This window comes from Sinocyclocheilus rhinocerous, unplaced genomic scaffold, assembly GCF_001515625.1.
Source record: "Sinocyclocheilus rhinocerous isolate Xijiao unplaced genomic scaffold, SAMN03320098_v1.1 scaffold1864, whole genome shotgun sequence".
Lineage (NCBI taxonomy): Eukaryota > Metazoa > Chordata > Actinopteri > Cypriniformes > Cyprinidae > Sinocyclocheilus > Sinocyclocheilus rhinocerous.
The window spans coordinates 359,156-378,726 of record NW_015639085.1 but is presented as its reverse complement, the minus strand read 5'-3'; the positions used below and the strand labels follow the sequence as shown (position 1 = coordinate 378,726).

Sequence of the window (19,571 nt, the reverse complement as noted above, 5' to 3'; positions counted from 1 at the left end):
ATTGGAACAACTAATTTTGTACTTAATGCACTTTAGTTGTGCGGAAGTAGTGCTAAAGTCCAATTAAAGATATACTTAGTATATTTGATTGTTCTAAAGTGCAACTATTGCAATTTTAATTCAGGTACACATTAAATATTTTGCATTTAAAGACCAATATTATTCAAAGATCATACAATCCTCATCAAAAGTGACATTAAAACATATTTTAGGCTTATTAAGAAATGTGCATTCTGCACAAGTAGTACGCCAAGTAAAGTTCAATTATAATTTTTATATCACCAAGTCTCGAGTTATCGGTCAGTAAATATTTAAATAGATTTGGATTATACTTAGTATATATATATACACACACACATTTTTTTGTTTGTTTTATTTTTTTAAAAAGTCTCTTACTTTCACAAAGGCTGCATTTGTTTGATTAAAATACAGTAATTTTCATTAGTTAGCGACAACTACTATTAGTGGTGTACTTATATTTTTTCTTTTGCGATTTGGGATATTCTGGACATAAATAAAAAATTTTTATCATTTGTTATGAATAATCTGTTATCAGTATAACAGCAGCTGCTTCACATTATATAGCACCTTGCATACTGTACATTTTCATATCACGATCAAACACAATTAAAATGTAAAATACCGGATATACAGAATCTGACACGGCTGACACATATGCTTCACTGTGTAGTAATATCACACAAACACTTATGAAATATTGCCACTTGTACTCACGCTTTAAATAAACTTTAATCAATTCCGGCTAATCCATTTGCTTGTTTTATAGCAGGCGAGAATAATGCTCATCCTCGCGACACACACACAGCAGCTCAGGGACAAACACGCCGGTCCATTCAGTATTCACTGAGGGACACACACCTCTCCTACAAACACTCGTGAGAGTCGTTTACTCTCATTAAAGTCGACTTGTTAATCCACAGCTAAAGAGGCGGCGCGTGGGCTTCTGATAAATTCTGAGAGCAATCTTGTTCTCTTTCCCTCCCTCTATTTTTAGCTCTTTTTCATTGGTCCTTTTCTTCCTCCAGCTTATTCATCTTTGTTTCCGTCTTCAAGTCATTAAACTGCTGCTCGGCTAACAGTATAACTCTCCAGAGCACAGGCCGAAGAAAGACTTTGGCTAATTTAACCTTAGTAATGCACACATCTAGGGACACAAAATTAAAGCATGCTGAGATTGATTAGATGATAAAAGTATACAAATACACATCAAAATGAAGCAGTCATGCCTTTTTAAATCTACACAAGTTGCACTTACATTATATTTAAAACCTACTACTGAATGATAAATGTGTGTAGCTAATTTCTTTGTATTATATGTCTTTCATCTTATTTAACCATAATCATGATACCATAACTGTCATGTCTTGCTCACTTTCCCGCGAACAAACGGGTATAAATCATAAGTGGAACTTATGAAATTCAATAATAATGTTAATTTATTATTTGCAATAATAATGTTAATTTAACCTTCGATTTGCAGCGTTGCGCATTCACGCTGCAGCTGAAGTGAATGACAGCTTAGAGAGCGCTCGTTGCTGTTTTCTGTAGCCTACATTGTAAAAAAATTCCGTAAAAAAACGGCAGCTGTGGTTGCTGGAATTTTACCGTAAAAAATACGGTAGCAACGTTTTAGGTTTTACGGTTGAACTCTTTACAGTTAAATACCGTAATTTCATTAACTGATATAATGTTAATATACCAACCTATTGAAGTACTTTTGTACCTTTGTAATACACTGATAACCACCAAATGCAGATGGTGATGAGAAAGTCACATGATGAACCAAAGCCCATCACAAGCAGCTTTTAAATAATAACATATATAGAAGGTGCACAGTGTCATTCACACAAACGCTAAACACCATCATGGTAACACACATGAAACTGAAATAATGCAATAAACATTAATTTAACAACATTAGGTGTAACATACAACCCTAATATACAAAACTGATAAGAAAAAAACTAAGAAGAAACATAGTTATTTCAACAAAAAAACATCAAATTTGAAATGTAACGCAGGGAATTCTGGGAATGTCAATTTACAGTTATTCACTGTAAATTATACGGTATTTTCCACTTCCAAAAACGGTATACTACCGTAAAATTAATGTCCAATACATGTAATGTCCAATACAGTTTTTCACCGTATATAGTAGGGGAATTTACCGTTAACCATTTAACAGGTTTTTACTGTAGCATTTTTACAGTCTTTTACCATACTACCGTAAAATTTATGTCCAATACATGTAATGTCCAATACAGTTTTTCACCGTATATAGTAGGGGAATTTACCGTTAACCATTTAACAGGCTTTTACTGTAGCATTTTTAGAGTCTTTTTCCGTTAAATTCACGGTCATTTTTTACAGTGTTTGCTCAAATAGCAAAAGAAAAACTCCAAGATAGTGTTTTCATGAATTTCAATAAAAGGAAAAAAATTTCGAGAGACTGATAACGGCTGTCAGAAGAGAGAACGATGTCAAATTTAACGTCCCTAACATAGGCGCAGCATTAGTGAAAGGGAAGTGACATGTGGCCAAGTATGGTTACCCATACTAGGAATTAGTGCTCTGCATTTAACCCATCCTAAGTGCACACACACAGCAGTGAACACACACACACCATGAACACACACCCGGAGCAGTGGGCAGCCATTTTTGCTGCGGCGCCCGGGGAGCAGTTGGGGGTTCGGTGCCTTGCTCAAGGGCACCTCAGTCGTGGTATTGAAGGTGGAAGAGAGCGCTGTACATTCACTCCCCCCACCTACAATCCCTGCCGGACCGGAGACTCGAACTCGCAACCGTTGGGTTACGAGTCCAACTCTCTAACCATTAGGCCACTATTAGAAACAGGTGATATAATACAAAAAAATAGTGTTATAAATGTAGATAATTAAAAAAAAAAATACAAATATGAAAAACTTTCGAGGATTTACGATGCTGATGACCGTTAAACGCGTCATCACAGTCTTGTGAAAAGGGTCCATTGTTCGCAAGATGTGGGCAAAAGTTTTTGTTTACAGTAAGGATGCGCGTTCTTTGTTCTGTTGCGCTGCTTGTCTGTTAGTTTTGCAGTAACTGTTGTTAGTTTCGTTTCGTTTTAGTTCTTCAATTATTTTGATGTTTTTATTTTATTTCAGTTTACGAAAATGTTTTTTGATTAATCGTTTTCGTCTTAGTTTTAGTTTTCGTTTACGAAAATAACCTTGTAACTCACCCACGCTAAATACACTTAACACCTTCATTTTTCCCCGTAAATGTTCCTCTAGCTTGAACTGAATTCCATTCCTTTGGAAGTTAAAATATGTTCTTGAAACTTAGAAAACAAAGATGGTGATGTAGAATCGCTAGAGAGAATCCTCTGAATTACTGTTGCAGTGGACGACTAGAGGAATCACTCTTGGAATACTGATGCTTGACACCATGATAACTATAAGATAAATATTTCTATGAAATATTTATTTTTTTCCCCAAATTCCCTGTCTTCCATTTTCGTTTCTTCGGATTCTGTGTTTTGTGGTTTTATTTAATTTCAAAATCATTAAGGGTGTCTAAATAAATTAAATCAACAGCTGTCAGCCACATTTGTTTAATCATTCCTACATTAAAGTTTGTTTGTTCAGTTGTTCGTTTTTCTTCGCTTGTTTGACAAGCAGTTTTATTTAGCAAGAATGTCATAAATTTACCAAAAGTGACAGTAAAAACATTAATAATATGACACAAGCTTTCTATTTCAAATAAATGTTGTTGAATGTTGTTTGGTAAACTTTCTATTTACCAAAGAACCCTGACAAAATATATATTCACTTTGTTATTTAATTATTTGTAATAATTTATGTAATAATTTTAATTTAGTATGATCAGCTTCAGCAATTTTTATTTTTAATATTTAAAATAGTTAGAAATGCTATGAAATGTCATATGTTGATGTTAAACATTTTTTATCATATGAAAATTTAAACACAGCATTGTCATTTTTTAAATAAAACACTTTTATGTTTTTATGTTAGTTAAATAATAATAATAATAATAATAATAATAATAATGCTAAATATTATAATTATTACATTGAATAACACATTTTAGCATACAAGTAATATATTTTATAATAGTCACACTTTAGTTTATATCAGGTTAAACTGAGTCAATAAATAAAATAAAGAGTATGAATTATTAAGCTTTTTAAAAATATATATTTTACATGAGAAGAGGCAGTGGATTTATGAGGCATTTTTTTGACCAGCAGAATGATGCAACTGACCAATCAGAATAAAATATTAAAGAAAGCTCTATAATAAACATCAAAGATTGCCTGATTGGCTGTGGCTGTTGCTTAGCACATCCTTTCTGCTTTCAGTGAGGATGGGAATATTACTTGTCCCATGATTTGAAATTTGTTGCATCATGCCAAGACAAGATTATAAATGGTAAAATACCTCATAAACCACAGGAGATTATCTCACATTATCAAAACCCAACAGCATGTTGTTTTTGTAAATACATGCTCATTTGTTTAACTATGTAGATTTCATAAATGAAACTCAAATAGCTTGGCTAATATGAAGTCCTCACCAGGCTGAAGTCGTGCACAGACCACAAGAGATGAGCCTCAGCTCTGTAAATACTGCAACATTTCCCCTTCACCGCTCTCCTCTCTCGATCCGTCTTGCTGCTCTCTCCTGAATACTAACACAGCCCTGGGTCTGTTTGCCTAGCACTGGCGGAAACAGCAACATGTCGGTGTGTTTCAGCAGTCAGGTGTGTGTGTGTGTGTGTGTGTGTGTGTAGTGAAGGAGGAGGCTTTGATATTTACATTCTGGATATATCAGCCACTCTGTACTTCCAAACACACAGAGCTGGCCTTTAAAACCCAGACGTGGACTCATAATGAAAGACAATGGTGGAAGAGATGGACGAAAGGGGGATTGTAAAACAACCTGAATAAACAAATGAGTTGCCAAGCAGTTAAACAAATCAGTGAGTGAGTAACAGATTTTATTTTCTTTCGCCATAAGACCAGAAACATACCCTCATGTTCCTCTGGCCGTAACAATCCTCCATCCTCAAGGGGGCGATAGAGTTACCTATAAATGTCTGTGAAATTAAACCAGAAATAATTTAGGTAGCTAATATACAAATGTGCTGTCTTTAAATAGCTTTCTGAGTACGATTTGTTTCCAAAAGTCGCAAAGTTCCATTAGCGCCCCTTGTGGCACCACTGACATTTAGCTATTTGTGTTGTACTGCAAATCAAAATTGTATAGGTGTCAGAATGCAAAACCAGACAAACAAAATGTTATGACACATTTTAGAAGGCAAAGACGCATAAACTTTGAGTTTGGGGTTGGAAAGATGTTTTCATTTTTTAAGTCTCTTATGCGTACCAAGGCTGCATTTATTTTCATTTAAACGCTGCAAAACAGTAATATTGTGAAATACTATTACTGTTTAAAATAACCGTTTTCTACTTTAATATATGTTTAAAATGTAACTTATTCCTGTGATGTAAAGCTGAATTTTCAGCATCATTACTCCAGGCTTCAGTGTCACATGATCCTTCAGAAACCATTGTAATATGCAGACTTGCTATGTTAAAAACAATTTTTGTTGAAACCATGATGCATTTTTTTTTCAGGATTCTTTGATGAATAGAAAGTGTCAGAGAACATAATTTATTTGAAATATAAATATTTTATAACATTTAATTTAATGTGTTTAATTAATGTGTCCTTGCTGAATAAAGGTATTAAATAATTTTATTTTAAATTTTTTTTATACTGTCCCCAAACTTTTGAACCGTAGTGTACCTCTGTGGAAGAGTAGATTTCAGGCCTGTGATGAGATTTTAAGGCAACCCTGATCCAGCATCCCACGAGCAAACTGCAAACTGACCTGACTGCTTCATCTGAATCGCTTACTTGCCTCCACCACACACACACACACAAACAAACACACATACAGTGCACCTTGGGACGTTGCTCAGATGAAATGTGCCTCTGGGTCAGGGTTCTACAATGGGAGGATAACTCAAACTGCACCATGTCATAATCCATTACAGACTGTTATTGGCTGTGCAGTAAATTGTACAATAACAGCAGGCCCATCGAGTGACGTGAGGTAGTGATAGTGCAGGCCTGTGATGGACCCTCCAGTACGCACTGCAGGCTCATTTTATTAAAGCAGATCTTATAATGGATCTCATGTTACTCACTGTTGCCAGATTCAACAGATCAGCACATTCAAACCAAAGCTGGTTATTGATTAATATAAAATCATATCACCCCTCCAACTCATCTCTCGTGTTCTATAGCCTTTGCTTGCACTACTGGAATGTCTTTATAAAAATGTTAGAGAGTCATTCTACAAAACAACGGCCTATTCAGTTTTTATTTCCTTGAAGTTCAGCAGCTCACTTTTGTTTGGAATGACCCTCAGTATCCCGAATGCACGTGTACGCTGCAGAAACGTCTATTTTATGTGCACGTTTTCACCTGGAATATGTATTTTTTTAGAGCGTTTGTTTATGCTATGTGTCTATGAGACATTTCCTGACAGATGTTAAATAGACATTTAGAAACTGTATTTAAGATGTTTATGATTTAGAATATATGTAAAACTGACTTTTAAAGACATTTATCAGATTTTTGAACGCAGCAGGTGATTAACCCTGAGAAAAAGAACCTTCACACACGCACACAAAAGCTATTGTTAACATGGCACAAGGACTTAGCACAGTTGAATGAGAGTAAGAAGTGTATATATTCATATTTTTTTCAAGATCTTGTTTTTAAAAGAGAATTCTGGACAGAGAAAAACATTTACAATAAGCATTAAGCAAGTTAAGTTGCTTCTTTTTTCAGAAGGACAAGAGGCAGAATTAAAAAGAAACGTTAACAGGAAATCAGCTAAAGTTAGCATGCATAGCTTAGCATGACAGAACGACCACGGTTGAATGAGAGCAAGAAACTCAAAAATTAAACATATTTCTGAGATTTCGCTTCTTGTTGAAGCAAAAACAGAGAATTAAAACAGAAACGAGCATGAAGGAGCGATCGAGAGAGAAAGAGGGGTGAGCATTTCTCATTAGCATGCTCAGTCAGGGACGGCTCTGGTCTGGCTAGCTCAGAGCACATCCAGCTGTAGTGGGGTCTGCCAGCTCCCCCGGCCCACAGACCCTGCCATAATTACCCGCTTTAAGAAGAGGGAAAACAGGGGCATTATGAATACTTCCCTCCGCCTCTATTTATCTCATCAGTGCGTCTGTCATCGTCTAATTAGCGGTCTAACTGATGAAAAATACCCTTGTCAAAATAACTCAAATAATGACAAAAGTTAGCACAGCACCCCGTTTACTGCAAAGTCTCAAAGCACAAAAGCTGTCAGAGAAGAAAGTTCACTGATGTCAAAAAAAAAAAAAAGAGCGCGAAACAATGGATTAGGTTTTTTAGGCGAGTCTATATTTACATTTAGTTATTTCGCACCAGTTAGCAGAGAATCTACAGACATAGACTGATTGGAAATCAGTTGTAAGATGACAAACAATCGGTTTCTACTCAATAACAAATCAAAACATTCAGAATTTCTCAGATTTTAAATTCGAGGTTCAAAATTAAGAAAAAGAAATATTTTTTATAAAACACCCTGTTGAAAAAAACAGCATATGCTGGTTAGGTATGTTTTGAAGCTGGGATGCTGGTTTGAGCTGGTTTAAGCTGGTCCTTTGCTTGTTTATGCTGGTCCTTAGCTGGTCATGTGCTGGTCCTAAGCTGGTCCGACCAGCAAAGGACCAGCTTAAACCAGCTCAAACCAGCATCCCAGCTTCAAAACATACCTAATACGCTGTTTTTTTCAACAGGACAAAATTGAATATTTTTCCTGTATCCAAATGTACTTACTATATAGTAGGTGAAAACAGTTCATTCACAGAATTCACAGTATTTAGAAGAAAACGAACCGGATGACGTACTACTTCCTCAGAGTTTCTGATGTGTGCATCTGACAAACACTTTACTATCCCATGAGGCCACAGGAGAGGATTTGTGAATGGTAGTGAAGCAACACAACAATGAAAGAACAATGACACTATTGCAGATGCTGTATGTCCGGATTGCATTCATACTACACACATATATACTACTAAGAATATACTATAACAATAGTCGCAAAATAAGATCTCAATCAAATGTAGTACCTACTAAGACAGTATGCGATTTCGGATGCAGCTTTTATGCTGTGCTGTTTTGGACTTTATTCTGCCACCTACTGGTGTGGAGAAGGCATCACAAACAAATTTTCCATTTGTAAACCAGACCTACCATATTTATTGACATATTGGCCACACATGATTCATTTCATTTCAAACAATAGGTTTTTGATGAGATGAAGTGAGCATTATTTTGCTGGTAATGTGATCTCAACATGGCCACCACCATTAAGAAATGACATGTATGCTAAACTGGCTATCAAAAGTATAAATAATTTCTTTAAAAGTAATATTTTCATAGAGGGAATAACATTATAACACCTTTAAAATTCTTACATAACAGTACTAGTTGCATATTAGATTCACACAAACACACACACCCCACAGGAAGTTCTTTGTCTGTCTGATTAAGAGTAAATACCAAACATGAGGGTCGACCTGCTGTGTTCTGCACAACATCTGGAGCGGGTCAACATCTGTGTCCAGGTTGCCAACTTCGCTAAACAAAAGCTGGCAGCCTTGAGCACAGAGCTAATAGAGAATGATAGGAAGGGGGTAGATGATGATGATGAAGGCCTGCGGAGAGGTGAACAGAAGATCTGGGAGACTCACAAGATGTTCGTGCCTGTTAACAAACAGTCGTTCAGATGGAGGTTTGACTACGACTGATACATGAAAAAAGATGATAATTTGAAGGTCTATTCAACTGTTTTCGTCCATAATACAATTATATACCATTAACTTTCATTGAATGGACAAAAAAGTAATTGTATCAAAAATATTTTTGCATTATTGCATACAGCTTAGGAACAACATGAGGGTAAATAATATATTTTTTTGTGCACACTGTGCCTTTAAGAATCCTTTTACTGTTCAGTTGAATGAAAAATGTATGGACTCCACTAATGCAAGCGAATCATGAGACGTGAAAGCATTTACCAAGTGATGGCTTTTTAACAATCAGAAGTGGCACAGCAAAGGCAACATATCAAATTCCATCTTCAAACCACTTTCTATAGAGCCTCACAGTGGCTGCGAGCTGTTCATTCAAAGGTGGCATCTGGGGATGAAATTACCTTATGTGGGTTGTCATGAAAAGAAAGAAGCAGTATTTTCCGTCCTTTAAATTAAAACCTATTAATGGAAGTGCTGCAGAGAACACAAAGGATTTCAAATTAATATCAACTGAATAGGCTGAGGTTTGCATGCAGTGATCATAACACTTCCGCAGTCCTGCGTTGCAGAGTTGATAAGTGTCTGTCAAAAACGGTCATATAGAAAATGTATTTTGGGGTGTGGCATTTGGGGCAAGATGCCTGATGGTTCCTGGAAGTAGATATCGATCTTGTTTCAAGGTTTTTGATACTGTGCTTAGCCAGAGAACAGCTTCTCTACATTCATTAATCATTCAGAGATGCTTGTTGTGTTTACAGTCCAAATCTAGCACATTTTTGCAAGAGGCTGTTCAATTTAGATGCTTTAAAGATAATAGTGCCTAACTGCCAATATGTGACTGCTTCAGTGCTTTAAATTACTATGCATAATGTATCTCGAAACGGCACTTGCGTGGTTTTTGGACTGGATTTCAACATCGATCAACGCTGTGCTATTTACGCATCAAATAAATTTGAATCTGCCGGTTTGTGGGTATGTTTAACAGCATATTATGAGGCTATTGTTGACGGTGAGACTATTAAACAATACTTCACTGCAAGATTGTTTGGCAAAGTATAATCAATAAAAACTAGCTAAATGACATAATTTTCAAGAAATATGACTTTCACTATGTTTGATGTAGACGTTAGACAAACAATGAAAACCCTTTCCTAAACCACATCCACAAAGAATGTCCACTGGACTACAATAACACTGCAGAAAATGTGCCTTGGAGTATTTCACCAATTCCACATTGAAATATGTGAATAACTAACGATATTTAAGTGTAAACTGCCCGAGCTAAATTTGGCCCAGTGGGCCGTAAGTAGCCCAGGGAAGTCGTAAGACACGTTGTTAGGGGTTTTGTTTGATCAAGCATAATTTCCAGGGCTCTTTAGGGAGCAATAAATAAACGGATAATGGAGCTTGATGCAAAAACGGTAAGGGCTTTGTAACTGGGCAAGCTAAGAATGATGGCTAACTGGAGGGTATGAGCATGGCAGCTTTGCAAGGCGCAAACAGAGTAAAGCCACTTGACAGGACGGCGAGCAGCTCTCAGAGTGAGGATCATCTGCCGAGTTCATTAAATCTGCCTGCAGGACAAAGTCATCTGTGCTCGTCAACAGCATTCTGCTCACAAGAGGTGACAAGTGTTCAGCAACCAGATGAATTCAGAGCAGTACATGCATGAAAACATGAATGCATAACCACTAGAAAACAGATGTGGAGATATAAATACACACGGGTGTATGTTGATATCTAGCCATGCAATCACAGAGGCTTAGCATCAGGCACGTGCACACATAGACATTAAAGGGGCTTGAGCACCTGCCCTTTTTCTTCCTCAAGAGAAAGTCCACTTTTTTTCAAATAAATGAATATATATATGTGTGCGTGTTACTGTTTGCGCACAGCTTTCCCTGTCAAACAAATAAAGTACTAAATATCAGGTCGGGTCAGGAAATGTTGAGACTCTGATCGGCACATCACAGTCACAGACAGAGAACCGCAGCGGCAGAAGTGAAGCCCTCCCTCTCTTTCCAGTTGTGTTTGTCTTGCTGTGGAGGTGAGTGGTGATGAACAAAAGACTAAGCTACCTGTGCCTCGAATTTACAGCTAATTATCCAAATGACAAAAGGCAAATATAGTCAATTTGTCTTACTAACATCCATGGCTGCGTTTACACTTGGCATTAACATGTGACCTGTATCCGGATGTTGTCCACATACACTTTGAAAAGACAAATGTAAATGCACTTCTGATCGGAATGTTATCCGATCAGCGTGTCCTGGTCCAGAGGTAGTCGAGGACGCATTGTGATCGGATCTCAGTGTAATGTAAACGCAATTCAGCCAAAAAAATGTAAATAAATATGAGAAGTGCCCTTTTCCCACTTGAGCCCCTGCCACTCAAAATGTCTGTGTACGTCCCTGCTTAGCATACTCTAGGACTCTTGATGTGCATAAAAAAACCTGAAGGCGGATTTGACTCAGGAACACACACTGACTCTGAATCCATGTCTACAGTTTTATTGATTTGTGTTTATAAAAACACATTGCCATTAGCAAAACAGGGATTTGTAAGATTGTCTGAACTAGGGATATAAAACATGCCGATATGAAAAGTCGATACGAAAAAAAAATAGAGATATACTGGTATTTATAGAGTATCCAGAGTACTGACTAAATCCAGTAACCAAGAGCTTTCTAAATAACTCTTGAGTGCTAAATGTTGTTATTGACTGCAGTAATATTGGTTTCGTGAGAACACTGACCTGAACTAAGCGTTTAATGAATTGGTTTAAAGAAAAATCTTGTATGCACGTATTTATTTATTTAACACATTTACATATATATATATTATAAATATCATTAGGTTTTAGACTTACTGACCTTGACATAATCATAACTGTCTTTTTTTATCTTTCCCCAAAATGAATTTTAATCCTGAAATTGAAAACATGCTCATCACAGAAGAGGTGTATCCAAAATACTATACATACAAATTGCTCTTTAATCAATCTTTGAATAAATTAATCGATAAAGAACAAAAAAATGAGTGGCATTTCATTGACTTGAATGTCACTGCAGGGGGTTGTCAGTTCTTGAAGAGTAATAATTATTAATTGTTTTGTATTAATGAATAATCTAGTTTCCTCATAATGTGGCATCATGTTCTCTTCTTCTCACCAGGTTACTGATTAAAACTTACTTGCTAATTAGCATGTACTAATTGCATCTACTTGTGACAGACTTGGCTGCATTACCATCCATGACTGACTAAAAATAGCATGCTCTCTCTCCCTTCCTCTGCACAGGTTGATGTCAAAGATGACTCGCGTACACAGCGGGCAAACTACACAGCAACTGTGGGAGCAGCCACAGATGCCCCAGTGACCCACCCCATCAAACCCCTGACCGAAGCGCACAAAGCATCTCCTGTCTCTGGACAGCAGGGGTTGATGGGAATAATGCAAAGCTTTTAACATAGGCCTACAGTTCTGTGCTAAGGTATACTTAAAAATATACTTGAACTTTACTTAAGTATACTTACTAAAATAAACTTTTAGTATACTACTTTTTGCTAAGGGAAGGCATTATCATAAGAAATCCTCTCAACGACGAAATGCTGGGCTACACGACACAAGCCAATGTTCTTCAAGATCTTCCTTTTCTCAGAAAAACACATACTGTAGTCCCATTTGATACTCAATTACAAGACAATTGACCATCAAAATAAAGTGAAACCATCTTTTTAAATTCTTTTTCTTTGGGTTGCTTACTAATTTTTAGTATCTAGCTTTTACGTAGCTGGCTTTCTACATTAGCTTACAGCTTAGCAAGCTAGTTTCAAATTTGCTTCCCTGACACGGCAGACAATGCCAACATAGACATTCAAACGTATGCACTCGAGAATGATGACAAATGTCAGCCTGCAGGAAGTATTCAAATGTTAGACTGTGTAATTATCACTTGAAAATAGATGTATAAAAACACTAAAACATCAAGATCCTTTGACTGAAGGCGTCTTTGATGTGCTAATATATGCACACACATACACACACACACACAGAGGTTGTGACTTCTAACACTACTATCTTTGCAAGCTCTTTTCAGTAGGGAATTGAATAGAGTATATCAGCATACTTTAATTCTACACATAATGCCTAATATAAAAAGCCTTTACTACCGACACTACTATGGCATTGAATGCATTGACTCTCCACAAAGAAATGCTCCTCTGAAAGATGCTTCAACACATTAGCAGGGCATTAAATGGTGGATAATGTACAATAAAGACCACAAGATCACAGAAGTGCAGGCACCTGAGTGTTTGTTGTAGGCCACATCTGTGCTAGAGGGCCAACCGTCACGCTGGCAAACATGAGAAAACCACGGCAGGGAAAAGGGGAAGCATTTAAATAAATAAAATAAATATCATTGGTTGCCGCAGGCTTGGTGGCACAGTTAAAGATTAATGCTATTCTTCTGCAAATATTGCTCAGAGGGACAACATGAGTCACTTTCTCAACAGTAAAGCATTCATGAAAGCAAAAGCCAGGGAAGACCCTAAGGCGAGGCCTCTGGGGGTGAGGTGGACAGCTCTGGATGAAAGACCAGCTGTCTATCAGAGGCAGTTCATGTGTTTTACTGGTAGCAGAGCACAATGGCTTTTGAAAAAGAGAAATTGAAATGTTCCTCTTTCGGAAGTGTCTCTATGTATGTGCGAGTGTAGTTTGCTCACCTGAGTAGGCCCAGTAGGACTCTTCGGCCGCTCTGCGGTGCCTGTCACCGATTGGCCGGTCATGATGACCTGCTTTGTTCCCTTCAGCCAATGCTGAAACAGAAAAATAATGAGACATAGTTTTAGATTATGTGCTGAGATGGTCATGTGGACAATGTGAATCTGCATGTGTCTTTCTGATCCCGTTCCTAAATCTTCTGCTCATAATTTCATGTCCTATTTTCCAAAACAGCCATCCCCATTTGGCTGATTAATATTAAAAGTCTTTGTTACACTTGGTTACATATCCAAAATCTGCCGAAAGAAGTTCTGTTCTTGTATCTCTAGACATTTTTATAACTAAATTGAGCAAATATTGTCTAAAATGTTTTATTTTAGTGTATATATTTTAACTAAATTGTATTACCCTACACCGTGCTATCTAGTTTTCTGTATTGGGATCAGCCATTGAAAAATCCATTTTCATATAGAGACCCACACGAGTACACAAATCACGAAGGTCAAACTACAGGTCACAACTCGAGGCACAAAAACAAATCACGAGATACAACCTCACACAGTAACGCACCAGCCTGCGATCTCTGGCTGAACCAAGCCATTAAATCCTGTATAAACCAATCTGGCTAAAAAAAAAAACACTCCATTAGAGAGAAAAACAGCCCCCCCACACAGCGGTATTTACAGCCTGTCTGCTCTGGGATCAGTTTCCCCCTCCCTCATTAAACATGTATGAGGGGCTAAATAAATAAACAAGACCTGATTGGCTGGTGAGAAGAAGGCTAAAGCGCTAAGTGCCGAGTCAAAGAGGCTGCGGACAGGGCGCTGGCAGCCAGAGAGGGTGAGCTGTTCCACCGCTCCATCAGAGACACCAAGACCAGCTGTGTCCCACCGGTAGGCCGAACTAATCTAGACTCAACCCAGCAGGAGTTCCAGACCCCTTCGCCTACTTGCTCAGGGTTCTAAGGCTCATATTAGCTGTGAAAATACAACACCAGAGGATTGGAGAGCTTAGATTAGCTTAAAAACCCAAACCTCTCGGTTGCCAAGGATGCCAGAGATGTGTCTGGGTTGAATGAGAATTTGTTCCGACTTGCAGCATGGGCTGGAGGGGTTAGGAAGGATGGCACACATCCCAGCACCCTGTGGCCTCTGTGTGAGTTTATCAGAGGCGATCTCGACCCCTCGGCACCTGGCTACAGGATGTCGGGGATGCACTGGAAGGTGAAGAGACGACGTGAGAACAGCCTCACAGCTGCAATCCACGTCCAAACTCTCAAACGCACTGTGGCAGGACTTGGGGGTGACTGCCATTTTAGATCTAGACTGACCCCAAAAAAAGAGTCACTAGAAGGGAAGGAAGAGAATAGCTGAAGAAAGCACTAAAAGGACTAAAACCATGGCAAGATGTTAACGAGAAAGGAGCCACGTTGTTTCCGCAAGCCTGCCGATGTGCTGACCACACTACGGTAACAAGGACACACTGCCTAAAAGCCATCACTCAAAACATAATGCAATTTAAAAGGCCCCTCTCTCTCTCTCCGAGCATGCTGGGTAAGTATATTCTGATATGAACAATGGGTGACTTTTTGTTTCAATGACAAACTGCCTTCTGCTCCTCACTGCTCTAATTCTTCAGGATAGCGGCTCGGGCATGGTGGTGAATGCCAATGAGAGGGTATGCTATGGCTTGTCTATGAATTACATTATTGATTGCCGATACTCTTTGAACAGAAAATGTAATTATGCAATGCAGCATGCCGGGCTTAGTCACTATCCTCCTGATATGTCACTCATGCTCTTTCTCTTTCCCTCAGTCACTGCCTCCCTCCCTTTGTCCCTGTCCATCCATCAGTGAAGCTGTCTCCCTCTCTCCAACACTCCAAAACTTACTTCCTGGGAGTAACTCAGAGAGACCTGGGATGCTCCTTCAGCCGCTCTGAGGAGTCAATACATCAGCAGCTGAGTCGACCTCTTCTAGAGGCTTCCTTTCTTCGTTTCTGTCTTTCAGAGATCTCTTCCAAACCTGTCTACGTTCCCATACCCAGTTCTGGCTGTTTACTCACATGGTCACTTGTTTCAAGAAGAGCCAATGTTTGTTTTTTGGCCTTTGGCCAATACCAGCTCCTACGTCACTCAACAAACACCTGCGCCTACACATCACTGTACCCCGGGCCTTCTTTTCTCTCCTCCAGATGTCTTCAACAATGGGAGCATGAATGCTTTAAACAATCAAATAATTGGGCAACAGCACCTTGTCGAATGTGACTCAACATTCAGTCAAAGAGAAGCACCATGTTTAAACCCAACAGCGTGTAGATACTTTCTAGCAAGAGAAATGGAGAGTTTAGAGAGTGGATGGGAAAAGGTCATTTGCACAAGTTGGACAAACATAACCTAACCCAAAATTATTGCTATGGCCAATCAGTGCTGATAAATCAGAATTAGAATGTACATGACCAGTCATGAGTCACTAGCAGTTCCATCAGCATGGCTTGCCTGTCCTGAGTGTGGTTAGCTAACTGTGCTGAGACATACATCCATAGAGTTGTTTGTAATCACACCATACTGAAACTACCGTAAATGCTACTGTGCTCAAGACCATTTGGCCAGATGGTGGAAAAAGACACTTCACAGATGACTTATCTTCTTGTGTGGGACTGTTTTCAGATGCGCAGTGCGCACATATGTAAATCAAGCTATATGAATTGGGACATACCATATACAGACGAACCCAAACTAGGGCTGGGCGATTTTTCAGATTTTATCGATTAATTCAAATATAATGTTTTGCCATGATTTTATTTTTTATAAATCGAGGAATCAAAATTTTGAATAGAAATATTACCAAATGTTAGAATTAGACACTTTGACAATATGCCAAATATAACAGTAAAGAGAAAAGAATGATCCGACCACATGTCGGCGAACGTGATGAACCGCTCACGTGTGATGCACTCATATCGCTAGGCGACATTCACACAGAATGCACTTTTGTGTTGACAAAGATGCGGGCAGTGGAATAGGAAAAAAATGCAAGAAGATGGGAGTGAACTTGTTTTAATTTGAGCGCCGCATTTTTAGAATGCCGTTTCACGTGTGAGACGCTGCAAAGGACGCGAGTGCAACAGTCAACCGCGTCCATGTTTACATAGACATAATAATGGAAAAGCAGCGCAATCAAATAAAAAACCTGTGAAGAACTACTAGCCTACTGTGCGTCTGACATTTCATGTTTGCATCATGGTGACAGGCTGAAAGCTGCTGTTGTTTTTACAGAACATTTATAGTTAATAATAGTCTACTGGTGTTATAGCTTCAGTCATTTTGAATTTGAATTACCTTGACTTTTGAGATTTTCTAAAAGCATTTTCCTCATATTGTTTCTGAACATATAATATGTATAAGACAAGTTTGTACAAGATGTAGTTGTATTTCATGCATCTTTTCTGCAAAGATATTTAACAACTGATTTGTTTAACATTTACATTATGTTAACTTCATGTGTGGTGCACGTGAAATATATATATATTTTTTAACTAGATGGTTAACAAAGAAAAAGTTACTTGAATCATGTTGTAGTTACATTTTTAAGTTGACTAGTTAAAATCGTAAAAAATCGAGAATCGGTCAAACTATTTATGAACTATTTTCCTTTTGAGTATCCCAAATGATTTTGCTCAGATTTTCCTTACTTCAAGAGGCATTTTCCAGCAATTTCATCCTGACAGTATGGTTTAGAAACACACACACATTCAGAGAGGAAGGCACTTACAAGAAAGGGAACATGTCCAGTGAAGTGCACACACTGACAAGTATGATAGAGCTTAGTCTCACACACACATTCTGATTGCTTCATTTCTGTGGTATATGGGGCAAGCTAAAAACAAAAAATGAGTTTGACACCCTCTGCCCCTGCTTTGGGTACTGAGATAGAGAAAACTCAGTCTCTTGCCCTGCTTTAAGAGCAGGAGAGGGGAACAGAGAGAGATAGAGAGAGAGAGAGAGAGAGAGAACGTTACCAAGAGATACCAAGAACGACCAACCACCAATGGAAAAACAACAACTCAAAGCCAGATTACAAACACACACCACACCAAGCACAGATGTCAACACACAAACTCGTACACACACACACACACACACACACACACACACAATCCCCTATCCTCCGGACCCTGTCGAAATCAATCAGCATCAATTCAACGCAATATGTACAAAGAGCCTTTGTACACACATACACACACACATGATCAAGAGAATGCATGAGGCTCGGTTAACATCACACACACACCAAAAGAATGTCATATTGTTCAAAAACAAGCAACATCGGCTTAAAGCACAATCTTTCAAAATCTAGAATCAACTGCGAGTCGATGGCAGTGTACGCTTGCCTTCTGTGATCAAATCTCCGGCGCCAGGGGTTCCATCTAGCCTGGCTCTTCTAAATGAATTCTGACGTAATTGATTTACATCCCTCTATTAGAGCTGCAGAGTTTTATGAGGAAGATATTGGGAGTTGACGTTTTTGTCAGGCTGTCTCCACAGAAACAACGACAGAATGAGGAGAGTTATGAGGGCTTCATTTTCAAACGCGGATTCCGGAACTCTCAATGAGACAAGTCTCGGAGGAGCCATGCAGTGTCGTCTAACTGCCACTTTGAGATTGCTTTTGCCGAGGACGGGCCAATCATCGCTTAATGAAAGTGTGTGTCAAAAAAGTTTATTTTGAATGAAACCTAGCTCTCTATGCTAACTACCATTGGTGATCAATAAAAGTTGTGCAGATAATTCAGAAATATTTAAATTTGAGACCTTAAAGGAAAGTAAGATGCACATGTTGTGGGTCATAGTTTAAAAAATGTATTAATGTAGAACGAAATGGCTACTATGGACACATTATTTGTCAATTAATTTAGGCTATGCAGAGGCTAGTATGTTAGAAAAGTGAATAATCACACTGGCGATAGCAGTATAAATCCTTGGAAAACTGACTAGATAATGAAAATATTAATAAAGTCCCATCCATTGTACCACCTTTAATAGTAATAACAGAGATTTGCTTGTGAAAGTATACTAGCTTTTAAGCTAACAATGTCATCACTTGTAGAACACCTGTAGGCTTCTAAATCCAGAAACAAATACGAAAAACTCTAAAACTAAAATACTCTCAATATTATCGGAGGTGCTCAAAATCATACAGCCGTACTCTTATTGCTATTTTGGAATATTGATTAAATGGCCAAATAAATTTTGGCGCCACTGTGTGTAAAATTAAACAGAATAAATACAATATAATTAGGTAAAATATAGAACTGTAGTAAGTAGTACTAGTTAGTAACTAGTATGTAGGCGTTTAGGGTTCTAGAAAAAAAAAAAGTAGTGCTGTAAGTGTCCACTATTCAATTCTGATTGCCATTCAGTTATTAATGTTCAGTTATTAATGGTGACTTCAGCCTAAGGGGAAAAGCTGTTCTCATGCTTAATTGTTTCGGTTAGATAGTTTTGAATTTCAAGTTTGTTCCAACTTCATTGAAATGCACATCAGGCATTCACATTCATGCACTTAACCTTGATTTTGCTTTTGTCTTTTTGGACAGGAGGGTCAGCATGTGTATGTGTGTCCTAATGGACTCATTAATATTCTCCTCCGGTCTCTCCTGAAGGGCGTTCACCCTGTGGGCATATCCAGGACACATATATACCCCACCGTCCCATGCGAAGATGCACATGCTTTTACACACATGGAGCAACATCTGTCGCCTAAATCTGTCCAGAAATCTGAGAGGGCAGCAAATACAGCGAGAACACACTAGGAAAGATGGAAGTTGTGAGCATCAGAAAAACATAATGGCTTCAACCCCTTTACCTATGCTCCACTTCTAATGCCAATCAGGAAAAGCTTGACCATACAGTACATGGTTTGATGTTCAAAAAACCATGGCACTTG

At 38.1% G+C, this 19,571-nt stretch overlaps 1 protein-coding gene across 1 annotated transcript in view; it reads right to left on the bottom strand.

Moving 5' to 3' along the window:
* Nucleotides 1–19,571, bottom strand: part of LOC107750996 (protein tyrosine phosphatase receptor type G) — a 286,241-nt gene that overhangs the window by 206,665 nt on the left and 60,005 nt on the right. Inside the window, exon 2 of the mRNA XM_016566564.1 lies at nt 13,625–13,717. Within this exon, the coding sequence (XP_016422050.1) occupies nt 13,625–13,717 (93 nt within the window). The remainder of the gene's footprint in view (nt 1–13,624; nt 13,718–19,571) is intronic.